Genomic DNA, 19,852 nt, shown 5'->3' with positions numbered 1-19,852 from the left:
AAACTCCCTAACTAACAGAGGACTGGCCATACCTGTTAAGTTAGCAATGGGGGACCATGAACGAGATTCGAAGACATGAAACAGATCAAAGAAAAGAAATTTTCTCTCTGTGCTGAAAGCACGGGACTCGAAGTGAGCATCAAAGAAGGCTTTGGCATCAATGGTGGAAAACCTTTCCATCGGTGGTTCTCGTGGCTTCTTTGACTTCTTCGACTTCTTCAGAGGTCTCTTCGATTTTGCTGATGAAGAAGACTCTAGAATCTCCCATTTTCATTTAGCCATGGAACTCGACAGAAAATAGGGATTTAGCACTTGAACGGAAGAGAGATAGAGATGAAATATGAGTGGGAGAGAGAAACCAAATCGGTAACTTGCTATTTGAGAGAGAGTAGGAAACTGAAAATTGTATCTCTTCAATGAAACCCATTCCCACGCAACTCCTCATTGTAGGAAACCGTGAAAGATGTATCTATTCAATGAAACTCACCCATTCCCAAGCAACCTGCCTTTTTGAAAAAGTGCCTCTTTAACTGCCTTGTCAGTTTGGCAAAATTCCAGAAATGTCCTTGGGCCAGAATTGTGTAGACATTTGAGGTTACACAGTAGCTTACTCCTCAGTTGGCCAATCAACTTGAAATTTTTAACACCTAGACAACAACTAGGCTATCCCGGAGAATTAAAAACACATAAAAAGTATTCAAATAAAATAGATAATCAAGAGAAATTGGTTTCAAGAATGAAACTTTTAGATTTTGATAATCAAATGAAATAAACAATGATTAGAAAGCCTTACCATAAGATATGTTCATGAAATGGACTTACTATTCCCTCATCATTTCCTTGAAATCTGATGCATGTTATTCGTTCTTGTGCATCTGTGTGTGAATCTCAACAATAATGGTTAGATCAAGATATACATAATATTAGAGATAGACTTTTCATAGGTTGTCAAATCTAGATCCGTTGGTACTTTTATGTACATACAAGCAACTTACAAGATTACCCCCTTTATTTCAAGAGGTGAAACCTTGGATTATATGTCGGCTTTCACAGTCACACTTAGGTAGCTCTTTTTATTTCAAAAGATAAATACCCCTTTTTTGTACCTTTGACTAGCCCTTTCCATTTGTGTTGCTTGCATCAAGTTTCCCAAGGAACTGTTCAATAGACCTATCAAGTCAATTCTCACACATTATGTTAATCAGACTTCACCAGAAGAGATTTATGAAACACAATATATGACTAATAACTTGATCCTTTCAATTCCATGGACGGATTAGCCATTTAACAATAAACATATGCGGAGGTAACATCAAACAATCAATGCTATAATCATCAATTAAGAATTAAATCACATATCCCACATACTTGTTACCTCAAGCATACTTGGAAAATCTATTCTATGTTGATCACCCCTAGTGCTTTTCTTAGGAACAAAAACCTTTGTGTGTCTAGAGGTTTTGTAAAAATGTCGGCCAATTGATTTTCAGTAGCAATGTACTCAAGTTTCACACAATTGCTTTCAACAAGGTCTCGAATGAAATGATGACGAATGTCAATATCTTAGTCCTAGAATGTTGAACAGGATTTTTAGAGATGTTAATAGCACTCATATTATCACAAAATATGGTCATACTTTCCTGTTCCAATCCGTAGTCAACGAGCATTTATTTCATCTAAAGCAATTGAGTACAGCAACTTCCAGCAGCTATGTATTCTGCTTCAGCTGTGGAGAAGGAGATATCATTATGCTTTTTGCTATGCCAAGCTACCAAGTTTGTACCTAAGTAGAAACATCCACCTGAAGTGCTCTTTCTATCATCATTGCAACCTGCCTAGTCAGCATCCGAGTAACCTGCCAATGACGCATTAGTATCCTTTGAATAGAAAATTCCGAAGTCTAGTGTACCATTGATGTACTGCAAGATCCCTTTCACTGTTGAAAGGTGAGATTCCTTGGGATCGGCTTGGTACCTAGCACACACACAAACACTAAATGCAATGCCAGGCCTACTTGCAGTCAAGTAAAGTAAGCTTCCTATGATACTTCTATACAAAGTCTGGTCCACAGACTTTCCTATTGTATCCTTGCTTAACTTAGTGCTTGGGCTCGTAGGAGTTTGAGCTGGTTTGCTCAAAGCTACATTGAATTTCTTCACCAAGTTACTTGCATACTTGGTTTGAGAAATGAATATCCCTTCTTGGGATTGCTTCACCTGAAAACCTAGAAAATAGGTTAATTCACCCATCATACTCATCTCAAATTCGGATTTCATTAACTCACCAAACTCTTGTGACAAAGAAACAGAAGTGGATCCAAACACAATATCATCGACATATATTTGAGCAACCAAAATATGTTTGTGATCTTTCTTTACAAAGAGTGTCTTGTCAGCTGTTCCTCTTGAAAATCCTGTACTCAAGAGAAAATTTGTGAGTCTTTCATACCAAGCCCTAGGGACTTGTTTCAAACGATACAAGGCACGATTAAGCTTATACACATGTGATGGATGAATTGGATCCTCAAAACCTTGAGGTTGCTTAACATATACTTCTTCGTTTAATAATCCATTCAAGAATGCACTTTTTACGTCCATCTGAAACAACTTAAAACAAAGTAAGCTTGCTATAGATAAAAGAATGCGAATGGATTCTAAACGAGCAATAGGTGTAAATGTTTCATCAAAATCAACCCCTTCAACTTGTGTATATCCCTGTGCAACTAATCTGGCTTTATTCCTCGTAATCAAACCATGTTCATCAGTTTTATTCTTGAAAATCCATTTGTCCCAGTGATTATGGAATTTTCAGGTTTAGGAACTAAAGTCCAAACATCATTGCGTGTAAATTGATTTAGCTCTTCATGCATTGCATCCACCCATGACTCATCATTTAAGGCATCCTTAACATTTTTGGACTCACATTGAGACACATAGCAACAGTAACTTACCTCATTTTGAAGTTGCCTTCTTGTCTTCATGGGGGCGGTTATTTCTCCAAGAATAAGATCTTGTGGATGGTTCTTCTTTACTCTTTTAGAAGTCTCAAGAACATTTGAGGTAGACTGCTTCACTGCTTGTATTGATGTAGGTTTTTCTAAGGTTACTTCAGTGGTTACAACAGGTTCTGCTTGTGGAGAGGTAGCCTGCTATAAAGTTACATCAATACCTTCAGAATCCTCTTCAGCACTTGTACCTAGCTCATCATATGACGGCTGAAATACATTTTCCTATCCAACATCACTTTCAAACACATCATCATGTATAATAACATTTGTAGATTCCATCATCGTTTTGGTTTTGGTATTGAGAACACGATAAGCTCGACTATTTAAGAAATATCCCATGAAAATACCTTCGTCACTTCTAATGTCAAACTTACCAATGCTTTCCCTATCTCGAAGGATAAAACACTTACTTCCATATACTTTGAAGTGTTTCACCGTGGGCTTCTTTCCTACCCAGAGTTCATAACACGTGAGTTTTGTTCCAGATCTCATATGAACTCGATTTGACATATAGCATGAAGTGTTTACTGCTTCAGCCCAAAACCTTTGTGCAACATTCTTTGCGTGCATCATAGTTCTTTCCATTTCTTGAAGCACCCGATTCTTCCTCTCCACAACACCATTTTGCTGAGGAGTCTTTGGGCCAGAGAACTCGTGTTTGATTCCAAAACTTCTGTAAAAAGCATCAAATTTAGCATTTTCAAACTTAGTTCCATGATCTGTCCTAATTTTAGTCAAATTAAAACCATCATATTTCTTTTCATTTTCCAATAGTAGATACAGATCATAGAAGGCTTCAAATGTTTCAGTTTTGTCACGCAAGAACCTTACCCATGAATATCTTGAAAAGTCATCTACCACAACAAGAATATACTTCTTACCTCCAAGACTTTCAACTTGGGTAAGTCCCATAAGGTCCATATGAAGTATTTTAAAAGGTCTTGAAGAGTTTACACTACTTACCTTCTTGTGTGGTACCTTGGTTTGCTTACCTTGTTGGCATGGACCACACACACCTTTTATTGAGCGAATCCTTGGTAGTCCTCGTACCACTTCCTTATTTGACAGTTTCTTCAAGTCTTGATAGTTGAAGTGCCCAAGTCTTTCATGCCATAACCTATCTGTGGTAGAAACAATAGAAGAATTCTATGAAAAATCAGCGTCAGTTGGAATAGTATAGCAGTTGTCCGAAGATCTCTTAGCCTCTAAGATTCACATATGTTTGTCATTGTAGATCCTGCAAAAATGCTTTGTGACCAAGGCAGAGTATTTTGAATTACACAAATGACTAATACTGATTAAGTTGGCTTTGAGACATTCAACATACAGAACATTTTTTAAGATGCATTCATTAGAAGCTCTTATCATGCCCTTACCTTTTATTTCAGCTTGACTGCCATCACCAAAAGTTACCTTTCCACTATCGAAAGATTCAAAAGATGTGAAAAATGATTTGTTACTGCTCATGTGTTGTGAACAGCCACTGTCCAGGTACCAGGAATTAGTTTTGAATGCAGCTAACGCTGTCTGGACAAACATGCACCTTGATTCTGAACTCTTGACCCATTGTTTATTAGCTTGAGATGCTTGTGTAGGCTGTTTTGCTCCAGGTAGCTTTCTGGGTAACCTTTCAGGTAACCTGTCTTGAGTTACATCTTCAGCCAACGGTTGAAACCTGTTAAAGAAATTTTCCTTCTGCATTTGCACATCATTAGTCCTTCTAGACGTGTATGACATAGGTATTTCATACAATTTATGACAGTGTGGATGAATGTGTCCCTTGATTCCACAATAATGACAAATGGGAATAAACCTACCTTGGTCAAACCTTTGTGAAATTTGCCTCCTGTAGAAAGATTGAGGATGGAATGGTTGAGCCGTGTGGCCAAACCAATAAGAATTTTCATACCTTAACGGAGGAGGTGCTCTCCCATTTTTAGCATTCACCACGTTTGGCATATTGCACTTGTGATTTTCCTGCTCCAAAGTCCTAAAGGTGGAAGAAACAAACTTCACAAATTTTGGGGTTTTGTTTTGTGCACCCATTTGTGAACTTTCACCTATTTCGTATCCAAGTCCAAACGTCTCCTTACTCGTCCTTTGCATATCAAGTATGTTATGCAAATGATTAGAACCAGATTCAAATTTATTAACATTAGAACAAACCTTTTTCAGCATGTTTTTTCTTTTTACTTTGGCCTCTGTAAAGTAGGCTATATCAGAGGTTACATCAAGTTTCTTCAAAGCTTCCAGCTCAGCTATTTCTTCTTTCAACTCTTTGATTTCCTTTCTGGCTTCCGTTAGTTCTTGCACTAGAAGTTCCTTGTCTTTAATAGCTATGTCTTTCCTTTTTAGCCTTGATACCTTCCTCAACCATGTCTTCATAGGCACTCTAAAGCTCACATATATCAACAACCGAATCATCTTCTTCTGAGCTTGTTTCGGATCTTTGGTTGCTCAAGGTTATTGGAAAGGCTACTGAAGTATCCTTTTCATCCTCTGATTCAGCGTCAGATTCTTCTTCTGTATCATCGCTCCAAGTGGTTTGATAAGCCTTCGGCTTCTTTTTCCGATTTGCATACTCTTGAGCAAAATGTTCAAATCCTTTACACTCAAAGCATTGCGAAGACTTTGGATCTTTACTTTTCTTTTCAGCTTTGGACGATGAAGATTCTTCCTTCTTGAAATCCTTGGAGTTCCTGTTCTTCATGACTTTCTTAAAACTCTTTGTTAATAGCAATAATTCATTACCAGTATCATTAGAATCATTAGTAGAGAGATAAGCAACACCTTTTGATTTTTTAGGTTTTAGAAAACTTGCCTCAAAAGTTTATAGTGAGCCAACTAATTCTTCTACCTTTATTTTATCAATGTCTTTGCTTTCTTCAAATGTTGCCACCTTCATTGTGAATCTTTCAGGTAGAGATCTGAGAATCTTCCTTACCACTTTGCTTGATTCAATAGGTTCTCCTAGAGTAAATGATGTATTGACAATATCGCTCAACTTTGCATAGAAGTCGTCAAATGCCTCATTCTCATCCATCCTTAAATTTTCGAACATAGCGGTAAGTTGAGCTTTGACCTTTTAACTGTATTGGTTCCTTCGTGTGTCACCTCCAACATATTCCAAGCTTCTTTTGCATTCTCACAGTGTGAGATTCTACGAAACTCAAAAATACTCAACCCAAAAAATAAAGCATTAATTGCCTTACTGTTCTAACCTACATTTTCAAGGTCAGTCTTAGTCCAATTCTCAGAAGGTTTAAGAATTTTCTTACCATCATCATCAATGGACTCAGGTACATTGTACCCGGTCACAACTGACATCCAAACTCGTTCATCAATGGACTTCAAATATGCCCTCATGCGGGCTTTCCAATATGAGTAGTTTGATCCATCAAACTGTGGTACCTGATTTGTTGATCTAGATTCCATCGTTGATCCTGCTTCGATACCAATTGAGAATACAATATTCTTTTCCCAAGATTGTTAGTCAACGTAATATGAAATCAATGCGGAAAATAAATATATAAGAACACCACAATTTTAATGAGGAAACCGTGACTGGGAAAAAACCTCGGGTCTATGAGCGACCATCCTGTCAAAGCAATCCACTATGTGAAGAAAAGCTTACAATCTATCATTACCTACAACTCGATCATACAACTTGACTCAGCGTATGCTTTAACCCCAAATCAACACACCAATGATGATTTGCAATTGCTCTTGGCGCCTCCAAGAGGCTTTGTACTCAAGAACGATCCAGGTAACTTCTGAGGTTGCCTGTGTAGGTTACTTCGAAACAATGCAGTCTTTCTCTTCTTCTTCCTCTTATGGATCAGTCAGAGAAATCAACAGAGCAGCACTCAAACACGAAACTCACACTCTCTCACAATGAATACAAACATGAATCACTCATCAGAACATCTAGGAGAGTGGAAAAACAAAAAAAACAAAACACACTCGAAGCACAAATTATCTCTCTCAAGGTTTTTCTCTCTCAAAGCTTCGATGATCTTCATTCCATGTTGATGTGCTTTATATAGACACCATGAACCACTTCTGATAATCTCATATGTTGATCAGGTGTTTATCTTGAAGATAATTGCTACACATGATTAAGATAAAAACCAACACATATATATCCAATCAATAGACATTAGTTCTTATCTAACAACTAACAAACAAGGAGTTCATATCAACTTCAACTAATCCACAAAGAGTCCATATCAACTTCAATACTTTGCTCATATCACATCTTCTGTATTAGATAATATCCAGATCAATTTTATCTGAATAAAAACGTATTGCAAATCAATACAGAAATAGAGTTCAAGCAAAACAAAAACTGTAGATCCAGATCTGGTAACCTCTAAAGCTTACCAGAAGCTTACCTCAAGACTATTTCAAGTGAAGTTTAATTTATCATACAAGTGTCATATCAGTGTAGAATTTTTAATCCCAACAGTTTGGCCGTGGGGTTGCGTCCGGCTGCTAGAGAGCAATTTGGGTTTTTTGAATATTATTTTTTTATGTTTATTTTCTTAATATCCAAGTCATCAATTTGTCAACCCACATAAGTAAAAATAAGTTGAATTTGACTTTTGTATTCCATATCACAAGTTTAACTTATTGAAATAGCTAAAGATTGCCCGTGTGACCTGTTTGAAACAATTTAGAAATTTGGATACCCAAATTGAAACATTTGAAAAATGAGTGACCGAGTTAAACCTGATCATATATTTCAGTAACCAAAAGTTATCTTTCCACTAATTTTTAGGGACATACATCGACAACCATCCTTGAATTTTTTATTGTCTACATACTGAAGGACCTAGGCCACATAAAAGAGGGGTGAATTGTGTCCCCAAAATCCTACTTGGCATAGTCGGCTCCTTGGGGAGGCCAGACAGACAGTTGCCTAGGGCCTCTCATGGGGAGGGGCCTCAAGTTTTATTAAGTTGTATAGTTTTTTAGGTGTGTACAGACAGTACAGTGTACTTATCAATTGATATAAGAAAAAATATCTTAATATATTGCTATTTAAGAAAACAAACTCATTAGCCCAAACACAAAATCACTCGCTATCACATATATAAAAATTAAAAAGTGTAATTCATTAACCTAGAACTTTGATTGCCGTGTAACAAATCAAATCCGAACCGTACAAGTGAGGCCCCTCCCCATAAGTTATTTGGTTTAGCATTATTTGGTTTTATTTGATGTAATAAATTTATAAGTTTGAGTTGCTTAATTTATTGGATATTGGTGATAATTTATGTGTATTCAAGAACTAATTATATTGCATTTTGGATTTATTAGATATGCTGGATTTCAGATTTATAAAAAAATTATTTTCGGGGATGGAGGCCTCATTTTCTTAACTTATCTAGGGTCTCCAAAATGCTAGAGACGGCCCTGCTACTTGGAATCCTCTTTAACAAAATCGTCACATGAACACAACACAAACGCAGTTTGGTCTCTAATGATATACCTTAAAAAAATTTCAAATATGAATTCTAGTAAGTTTACGGAGACACTAGTAGTGCAAATATACTAAACTACATAGACCACAAAGTAAATAATATACAAGTTCAAAGCTCGACAATATAAAGAATCAAACACTATGTACATAATATTCTGGTAGTGAATGAAGAGTATAATATTCGAAGTCAGTACATAACATGCAATCAATATATATGAACAGAGATCAAGATGTTGAACAATAATATCAATCATGTATAGTCTAGATAGATTAGAGCAGATTAAAAATCAAATAATCAAAGCAATAAGGAAAGCTATAAAAGTAATGGGAAGAAAGATGCAAACAGTGATTTATAGTGGTCCGACGACTTCACCAAGTCCTCCTACATCCACTCCCTAAGCACCTTTGCTTAGGAGTTCAATCTACTATGAAAACGGTGATGTTTCGGAGTTCACCATCGAAACTCAGAGGTTTTCACAAGTTCACCCTTCGAACTTTTACACACGCGGTTTTAAAGACAAACCACAAAACTGTCACAAACTTATAAAGGTTACACGTTTAAGTACAAGGTTCCTCTCAAACAAATTTAGAAAGAGTGTTTAGGAGATAGGAACTCTCAAGTATAGTATATGGCTCATGGGTATGGATGAGAGATGGTAAATATAAGAGCTTTTACAAATCAGAGGCTTTATTTGGCAGAACGGAAAGCTGGATTTTAATGCTAACGGAAATACTGTGAAAAATATGCTGCGAGGTGTTTGGTGAACTAAAAACTGACGCTAGCGGAAAAACCGTTGAAATAAAGTATTATAATATTAATTTTATTTTTATATTAAAATTAATCTAATAAATATAATTCTTATTAAAATTAATTTTAAGTATTTTTTTAATTAATCAAATTAATTAAACTTATATTTATTGTATTTTTTAATTTATCATTATGTATTAAAATTAAAAGTCTTAAAGTATAAATATTTTATTTGTATTTTTAAATTTTAATTATTTTATTTCAATATTAAATTTATTCTTATAATAATTATAAATACATAATTATAATTAATTTATATTTTTTTATTAAAATATAATTATATTTAAATCATTAAATGATAATATCTTATATAAAAGTGTGGGACCCACACTTTAAAAAATAAAACAAAACAAAAAGTTGTAGCGGAATTCTCGATGGCAAAAGAAGCTCCTTTTGCGCCAGCGGCCGCTGGTCAGGAACCATAGGATCCGCTGGTTCCGCTGTGCTGTTTGGCATAGCGAAAGTGGGAAGCGGATCCGCTTCCACTTCCACTCTGCCAAACAGGCAGAGAATATAGTATGAGAATGTCACGCCCTGTTTCGGTGGGGTCATGAGATAGGAAAAACACACATACAAATTCAACAGACATGGCGCAACATTATAGAACAATGACGCCAACCTGCACAACAATAACAATTGTCCTAAAGAGGACTCCAATGACATTAAGCCTCCAGAAACATAATTCAATACTACCATAGCAATTAAGACCTCAACGGTCCACATCAAGTAGAAGCAACAAAATAACCCACTTAATCATAATGCTAGACCTCAATAGTCAATATTGCAGCGGAAACAAAACAACAATTCAAGTCAAAGGTGACTGAGTCATACATAAAGTTCAACAATTTAAAACATCTAACAATCCTAAATAAAGTTAAGGAAAAGAAATCTAGTAAACATGGGCTCCGCACTGTCACGCCTCCGACAGCCGATCCTGAACATTTTCCTAACTTGAGGGGGGAAAGGAAAAGAAAGAAAGGAAAGGCAAGAGCGAAAGGCCCAGTAGGGAAATAAAAATAGAACGATAAGCAACGAGGTATAGAAATACAATACCAGAAAAAATCGTACTAGATTCAGGCCCCTATAAAGATTTACAGCGCTCAAAGTGCCAAGATAATATAAACATGACACACAACAACAAGACATATGGATGAATGGTTACAAGGTACAATATCCAATATGCATCAATGAATGCGGGGGACAACATATATATATACATTTAGAATCTTGTATATATTTAAAACAACAAGTGCAACAATTGAGGCACACCGAAAGTCGAAGCACTCATTGACCAAGTGCATACATGTACACGTTAGGTCACAATCACACACAAGGGAGGATCCATTTAAAGAAAGTGTACTCCCAAACAACAAGGATATCCAGACACCTAAACTGGTGGTGGGTTGTACACCCCACCCCGAACAATGTGATACAACAACACAACCAACAATTGCCCACAAAGCTTGGCTCAATATATGCCACATTTACAATATAGTTCAAAACATTTACCAATGATATAATTTTTATATCATTACAAGAATTTACTTTAACAACAATAGTACAACTAGGTTGTACCCAAAACAATTTACAATACAATTTTTCTAAAATACCATCTTGCGGTCCAATAGACTCGGGATCCTCTTAGGAGTCGCACAATGTCCAGGCCGAAGCCCCGACATCACTCCTGAACCCCTCATCCATTGAACTTCACGAGGGTGTAAAATATGTAAGATATTGGGTTTGAATAAATTTAGAATTTTCCTCTTTAATGCATTAAAAGAATTTGATGCAAATAAAAGTATTTATGCAATAACTTTGTTATGAAAATTCATAGTAAAACATGATGGATGCAAGACGGTCTAAGGCCACAACAACATGTCCTTGGAGGAAGACAAAGAATAATGGAATCACGAGAAGACATTGTTTATAATGCCTAGAGGTACTTATTGCTACAAGGTAATGCCATTTGGATTGAAAAACATTAGTAACCTACTAGTGTTTGATGACGAAGATGTTCAATAACCTGATCGAAAAAATGGTAGATGTGTATATTGAGATATGGTGGCGCAAAATCACAATGAATAATACCATCTCTCTAACTTGCAGGAGGTGTTTGATATATTGAAAGAATACAAAGTTGGGTGGAACGTAGACAAATGTGCTTTTGTGGTGAGTTCAAACTCATTCCAAGAGACACTCCCTTGGATACACTCCCTTGGAGAAGTTGTTGTACGCCCCAGTGATCGCCCCACGAAAACTGAACCATTATTTCGAAACTTGTTCCATCCAAGTCGTCACCGCACATCCACTTAAAACAGTTTTGACAAAGGCATATTTGTTAGGACGAATTGCCAAAAGGGAGATAGAATTGGGACAGTATGATATTCATTTTATCCCTAGAACGGCAATCAAGGCACATGTGCTGGCAGACTTCATTGCATAATTCATCGATAACACCGCCCCAGCTGTGATGGAGGTCTGGACCTTGAAAATCCCACCTGTAGGGATTTGGGAGTTAATGACGGAAGAATCTTCCACCCAAAAAAAAAGGAGTGGAATTTCGGCAATCGATGAATATTGGTTTTAAATAATATATAGCGGCATTTTAGTATACAAAGACACATAAAAAAGCTGTTCCATGGATCTCGTACCGGCAATTTCGATAATTGCCGTTATTAATTACCAACTGTTTATTTAGTGGCATTTTTATAGCACTTTCTTAAATGTCGTTTCTGTTTTGTCAATACTTTATAATCATGTAGTGACATTTTCAAAATGCCGATTTAATAATAGCTTTGTATGTTGCGCAAAGCTTGGATTACATAGTAAGTTTACCTTTAATTACTATGTATTCCAAGCTTTGTGAACATGTTCTCCCAAGAGACAGATTTAAATTATATAGAGGTCGAATCCCTTGTTTGGCGAAAGCCGTCCTTGTATTCTATATTTATCACTATTTGCCACTCCAATTCCTATAAATGAATATGAGATATCCTTGCGGTGAATCATCAACCAACAATAACTCCAATTAATTAAAGAGCTTTCTGTTTTGAGAACAGATTAATGGCTTCATCTCGTGTTTTTGCTGTTGTCTTTTGGTTCGTCGCTGCCATTGTTTCAACAAGCGTCTTGGCTAAGGAATTCATTGTCGGGGATGAAGCTGGGTGGAAACGAGGGGTTGATTACTTTGCTTGGGCGAAGGACAAGGACTTCAGGGTTGGAGATAAACTAGGTAAATTATATCACAAAAAAATAAAAATTAATTCTTAATAGAATCACAAAAAGAAGTTTTGTGTCAAATTGGTCATTCAAAAATTCCGTTGAAACCCTATATTGATTCCAAGTGATGGAATTAAATGATTTCATGGTTTTGTGAAATTCTATGACCAATTTGACAAAAAAAAAGACAAGAAGAAGTTGTTTTAGTGATTTAAATGAAACTAACTCACTAAAAAACTTGACTGAAATCTTGTGTTTTCCTTTTTTTTTTTTTTTTTTTGTGTAGTTTTTCAATATCCGGTTGGAGGAGATAGTTTTGACGTTGTGTACAAAGTGAACGAGACTGGGTTCGATGAATGCAAACCGCTACCAATAAGCGGGGGTTTGTATTCTGGAAATGACATAATAACATTCACAACACCAGGAAAAAGGTGGTATATTTCTGATGGAGGCCAGGAGGAGGGGGGGAATTGTATGGCTGGTCAGAAGCTTGCCATATATGTGAAGAATAAGATGCATGAAGGTCCATACACGGGCATGGCACCAACACCAATAGGCAGTTAAAAGCCTTAATTATTAGGCATCTGAGGAATCTCAAGCCTGACCATAATGGGCAGCTCTCATCGATGATGATGGTAGTTGCATTAGTGACGTTAATAAATATTGGTCATGCTTTGGTTTTGGTTTTACTTTTGTTTTCCTTTTCCTCATAATTTTCAAGATTAAGGTTTTGTTTTTACTGCTTTTGCTTTTTTTTTTTCCTTTTCCTAATAATTTTCAAGATGAAGGTTTTGAATTAATGGTCGTGTACCTAATAAATATTTTTACTGGAATGATCCCATTATGTTTACTACGATCGGTGTCTTTGATTTTCTATGGATTGATGGTTGTCTGATGATGCCCCTTGGGTGCCGTGTGCACTGCTCAGCACATCTGTTATGTCTTGGTTGGCAGTTCGGTGGGAGCTTGTTTGGCGACTCAGAACACATGATCTCGGAATCTTTGTTCCACATATCGATATACCATTAGAGTGTATTTTTGGTATCATCATAACCCCCCACCACCACCTTTGGGTGGGTGACGGTGTGAGTTAATACATGTTTTGATCGAGGTGATTTCAAAGTCGAAGGCTCGGTTCAAAATCTCTGCTCGTTGTTGATCCGCGACTCGATCGGCTCTACTATAAATTCAAGGAAACAATCATTTCTTACCTTTTATCGAGTTTTCTCTCAACTTCTGAGCAAAGTTTACTTCTCTCCAAGCAAGATTTCTGAGAAGCAAAAATCTTTCTATTTTGGATCAGTGAACTTTTTTTTCTGAGGTGATGATTATTTATATGTCCCGATATGTCTTTTTAGTCTTCTTCCCAAGGAAGTTCTTCCTCGGGTTCTAGTTCTTCTTTTTCTAGTACTTTCTTCGAAGAGATCGTCATCGAGGCTCCTCGAAGTAGAAAGGTTTAGGCGACCACTCCTCATTTTGTTTCCAATCCGATTTAAACCCGAACTTCATAGTTCCAAACTCAAAATGCCACAATTAATTGTTCTCATTATTTCCGAGGCTGAGGCGGCCACTCCTCATTGTTAACTAGCACTAGCTACAAATATTTTCAAGCAAACCGAAACACACATGGCTTTCATAAAATTCAAGGTGGACAACAAGATCAATGATAAACTCAACATATATGTTCCATATCCGCACCTTGCAGAAGGCCGAAACTACTAATTATAACATTACGTATCCTACCTTTAGTATCCAATTTCCAATGCTCCAAATTTATAACTTCCATTTTACCCCCAATTCATAGGGCTTTTGAGATAGTCATTGATTATAAACACACATGTAGATCCCCCTTAACATCCAACACTTAACATGGATTGGAGGTAGAATCGGGGTCTCAAGCATTTCTTTCTTTCTTTCTTTATATACATTGTGTAAAACAATCAAGTTTCACAGGTAAACATTTAACCCTAGTTCACTTGTCCACAATTGGATGCCGTTTAGCCTACATTTTGTCATTATTTCCTTTCAGAAGTACATGACCAAAACTTACTCACACATAGTAAATCAGTGAAAGTGGTCAAGGAAAATCAAACTAGAAAACTCCAAGACAAGTTTGTTCATCCTATCAACCAGTAATGATTTGCCTGATATGAAGGCACTAACCATACCATAAACGCAGGCAGCACTCACCACTTTTTCCCAGATAAATGGGAACTATTCTTTGATTTTTCAAAAAGCAAGACTGCCCTCATTATTTTCCTGTTATTGTGGCTCCCGTTACAACATCAAACTTTCTAGTGCTATAAAACATTTTTCCTGTTGAACAACTTTCTTCGGGCTGTAACTAAATTCTCACACAATCATTGTATAACCCTTCCTTGTTTTGGTAGGAAAGTAATACTTACATATAAATGCATTACTTCCCAAATTTCTCTTACTGATCCACAAATATTCACACGCAAAATTCATTTGACTCAACTAATTCATCACTAGATTTAATGTATATTGTATGGCATTGTCCAATTTATCTGAGCTAAACACAAATGTACCATACAGACTTGTACAACTCCATTTCAGTCACTGATAGTGATGACTTTCTCATAACAATAGCTCATAGAACCTATAAGGATCATTTAAGTTTTATAAAGCAAAGTATGAACATACCGATCTGATATATGGCTGTTGAAACACCCAACCTAGAATTGGAATTCTTTGCAAAAAAAACAGCAGTGTTGGCCTGAAGCCACTACACAAAAAAATTCAATCAGCAATCTCAAAAGTAAACCTTACAACATAACAATGAAATCAAGAACTTAAAATTCCAAACAACCTGAAGAGAACAATAAATTCATATGATTCCAAAAATCATGCCCATAATTGGTCATCCTATAACAACAACAAGGAAGAAACCGACACCAAAAGATATAGTTCCCTATAGCACACCAAAAAGAAGCATAGAGCAAGTAAAATGATGAATTTAAAAATGCAGAGATAGCTGCAGAGAACAATGACACAGCTATGAAACAAAAAAGACCTCGTAGTTTTGACGTTTCATGAAAAATTGCATGGTAGACTTCGATCCAATAGTTAGAGTCACACCCGAGAAGAAAAGGATATGATAAATAACACAGAAAATAAGCAAGCATTAATAATAGGTGAAATCAGCAATAGGCAAAATAGAATTCTTTTTTCCAAAAGCTAAAAACATAACTAAAAAGGCGGATATGAGCAAGAAAAAGATTATATTTTACAAGATACCAACAGTTCCTTCTGTTTATAGTATAAGTGATAAGAATAAGAAGCTTACATTCCCCATCGCAAGCAATCCCTTGTCAAAGAAAAATATAACTACAAGGAAGGTGAATAGAATGCCAAACCCCGTCAATCCCAGTTCGATCTATGTTTCATTTCATAAATAATCATAATAAATGTTTCAAAATTTTCTAAATCAAAGGGAGTAGGCAAGGTTTCCCTTCATATTATTCAAGAATATAGAACAGTGGGATAAGCCCTGATCACATAGAGGCAAAAAATAAAGGCCAATGTTTGCCTTGACACTATAAAACTTTCCAAAATGGAAAGAACAATGAATGAAACAAAGTAGTTGGAAAAAAAAAATGGCAGCATGATAATGGACCAAGTCCCAAAAGGACTTCACAGAACAGCATTGTTTCCATGAAGGATCTTTAAAATTACATGCGACACAACATCAACTTCCTTCATGGCTGTCTCGACCTGAATAACTATTCGGTGACATTAGAATATGCCATGCATTGATATTCATCACTATAAAATGGCCTGCTTTGTCATTGCAATCCTTACCCAAATAACAGACAACAGATTATTAAAGTAACAGGTAGCCAAAAAATAGAAAAGTTAGTACCATTCAGGACTCCAAACAACAAAACCCTTGAGCTACCAAAGCCAAGGATTCTTTATATTCACACTAGGCCATCAATTTGTGAAAGTAAAAGGGGAGGAGTACTAGTAACTAATGATTTCTAAATTTTTCATCAGCCAATCATATTTGCAGTGACAAATGATTTATAATTGATTCATCCGCCAACTATATTTGGAGAAGCATTAATCTAATTAAATTAGGTACGTCTCCACGGGTTCTCAATAAATATCCATGGAAAACAATTCGACACAATTGTAGGAACAAGGAAGTTTAAGAATTTAGGAGGTTTCTATAATGATTCAATACAAGACATTAAAAAATATATATATCAAAGAGGGTAGAATTTTCCCTACCTCTTGTAGACATAAACGTGACAAGTTTAAGCAATAAGCGTAAAGTACTATCCAATGAGGCAACCTAATGAAAAATAGCATATTATGACTTAATTTATCAAGCCTAACATCAATTAGGCAATTTGAGTTTGAAAAATTCCTTAAATTTCTCCTCTTGATTTTTGGTAATCAACTCCACAAACTTGCCTTTTTTATTATAGGAAATCATCTCCTTCAAGTCACACATTTTTCTTCTCCTTTGTCTTGATTTTGTTTCTCCAAAAATTCGGCAATCTTGATTTATAGGATCTCCATGCAAAAGGAAACAAATAAGCTCCACTTTATTTTGAAGAATAACTAGCTAGCTCCTAGTGTCTTTCTTTGTAACATAAAGTCAGCTCCTCTTGATTTGTATGAAAACACCTTTTGATATTCTTTTCATCAATGTGTGGATTCAGCACTATGAGATTTTCCTCTTAACGACCTTGTGTTAGGGTAAGAATAAGTGTTTTCTCAAAACAACCATAGAAATATTGCCCAAATACCAAACAAATGTTCTACTATGTTAATAGTTACTGATATATTGATGGAAATAAGAGAAATCTGAGTGAATACATAGAAGATAACAAGAACCACTAGCTCTCGAGGAGCTAGACCTCCCAAAACCCTTCTTAACCAAAAGTTCTCCTAATATCATCAGCAAACTCCTAGGAATTATCACAATCTGGTAGACCCTTCCATTTGACCAACACCTCAATCTGACCAGATACCAACCTCCTATGCTGAACAATAAGTTATGGTTCATATAACATTTCCAACTCAGCATTTAAGGTTGGAGGCAATGGATGACTTTGAATGCCAGGTGTAATACCCCAAACTTCTTTTTCTTTAGAAAATAAGTAGAATCATCATGTGTTGAGTATAGAGATATGTATAAAATCACTAGAAATTAATACCGAGTGATTTGGGGAGTGTACGAGGGGTTTAAAACTGAAATTTTTGGATTACAGGGGTAACCGTCCGGACAGTTTTAAAAACCGTCCGGAGAGATGCAGAAGAAAACTGAACAGAGAGGTTTTTCCTCCCTCCCATCAATCTAAGATCACCAATCAAGGTAAGATTACTCTCTTTCAAGTTGTTTCAAGTTGGATTCCTAACTTCTCTCTCTAGCTTACACATTCTTAAATTTCTCTCTTTGTTCTAATCTTTCAAGGTTTGAACCCAAACTCAAACCCATGGGTTCCTACATCATTTGAGGCCTAAAGGAAGCTTAAATCTCTTCTCTCTACTTGTTTCTACAACCTTGGTAAGTTTCTTAAACCTAAAGGTTAGTATCTAAAGATTTGGGGGATTTGGGATTCTAGGGTTTATGGGTTTTGTGGATTTGGGGGAAATTCTCTAAACTAGATGAAATTAGTGATATAATAGGTTGATTTAGACTTGTTTATGGTTGTATTGCTAGATCCTATTGTCGATTGGAGTAGTAAGCTTGAGTAGGTGAAGTTCAAGACTTTGGGAAGTTTTGGGTAAGAAAAGGTAAGGAGTTCTTGATTTATTGAATTAATTTGTATTGGATATGTGCAATTGAAGTTGTATTTATATTGATTGGAGGATGGGTTTACCGAATAATAGGTTGGTTGAGGCCGGAAAAGGTCAAGGTTGAGTATTGATTTACATAGCTAATTGTTGGAGTGCGAGGTAGGGAAATTCCATCCTTTGTTATTCTCTTGAAATATGTATTCCTATTGGGAACATTTATTTTTCTCCATTGCTCATTATGATGCATTCTCGCCTTAATTGTGCCTAAGGGAGAATAACCCCACTTTGTGATTTATTTATTATATGATTTGAATTATATTGCATACCCCGCTTGTTCAATCTTCCATTGAGCATGAATTACTCTTGACATGCATCATGTAGTAGTATATGTGTAAGTATAGGTTGTAGGTTATCTATTGCATAACCATGTTGGACATGCATTGTAATTGCATGGAAGATGTCGGGTATGGACCCGTACATCTCCTAGTTGTGATTGATGTGAATGTGGAATGCCGTTCAGGGTTCCTATGACTACGAGAATGTCGGTGGGCCGGATCAGGATTTCATATGTGCTTGAACACCATGTGATGATGCCGTTGGGCTGTTCGGGGTCCCAATATGTGTAGGGATGCCGGTGGGCCAAGTTAGGATCTCATATGGTGTAGTTATCTACTTGTGGTTGATGTACATGATGTTAGCTATCATATTGTTGCATTTGTGCCCTTATTTAATATTTCAGCCTTAATTATTCAATTACTCCTTATTATTTCCTACTGGGCCTTTCGCTCATTTTTTTTTCTTTCTCCTATTCCCTCCTCGCAGGTGAGTCTAGTGCCGGTACCAGGGTCGCGGATCAGGAGGAGGGTGCGTGACATGGATGGACCCCTGGAGGGTGATAGGATTAAATAGTTCTAAACTTGATATATGTTATTAATTTGTCGTAATTATGTTACCTTGTCGAGACATTATGTGATGTCCCTGTTCGATGACGGGATGGACGGTAGGAGGGTACTCCGTGTGATCGGGACTCCCGAACCGGGTTTGTGGACTTCGAGTCCTGACGATTCTTATGTTTTCAGAATTGCTATTTGTGCTAGATATTGACTATATATGTTGTTGTGTGGAGAAATTATGTGTGACTGTTAGGTGGCCTGAGGCCCTGCTTAGATGTGAGAATTTTCTTGATGCTATGATTGCTAGGTGGCCTGAGGCCCTGCTTAGAATTGAAAATTTAAATTGGGATGTCCTTGTTAGATGGCCAGAGGCCCTGCCTAGGTTGTGAATATGTTTGTGAAATTGTTGCGTGTTACTCCAGGTTGGCATCCTCTGTATTATGGGGAGGTGCGGGCGGTCAAATTGTGTTTTTTTTGGTGATTTGATGATTGAACCTCTGGTAGTTCAATTTATATAGTACCAAAAGTAACGTATTCTGGGTCGGGGCGTTACATTTTGGTATCGGAGCCAGGTTACGAAATATAGGATTTGTGTATGGGTCTAGAGAAGTGTAAATAGTATGTTAGTGAGTCTCCAGGCCATGTCACGACCTCCACTGATTCGGTAT

The 19,852-nt window shown here is 36.4% G+C and overlaps 1 protein-coding gene across 1 annotated transcript; it reads right to left on the bottom strand.

The window, feature by feature from the left end:
* Positions 1-1,835: 1,835 nt before the first annotated feature.
* Positions 1,836-5,392, bottom strand: LOC120006011. The gene is made up of 5 exons (XM_038855889.1): positions 4,384-5,392; positions 3,239-4,128; positions 2,951-3,145; positions 2,753-2,902; positions 1,836-2,597 (listed from the first exon to the last, which is right to left on the bottom strand). Exons 1-5 carry the CDS (start codon positions 5,390-5,392, stop codon positions 1,836-1,838), a joined length of 3,006 nt encoding a protein of 1,001 aa, XP_038711817.1.
* Between the last annotated feature and the right edge of the window lie 14,460 nt (positions 5,393-19,852).

This window comes from Tripterygium wilfordii, chromosome 9, assembly GCF_013401445.1.
Source record: "Tripterygium wilfordii isolate XIE 37 chromosome 9, ASM1340144v1, whole genome shotgun sequence".
Lineage (NCBI taxonomy): Eukaryota > Viridiplantae > Streptophyta > Magnoliopsida > Celastrales > Celastraceae > Tripterygium > Tripterygium wilfordii.
Note: the sequence above shows the minus strand (reverse complement) of the source record. Positions and strands in the feature narration are given on the sequence as shown.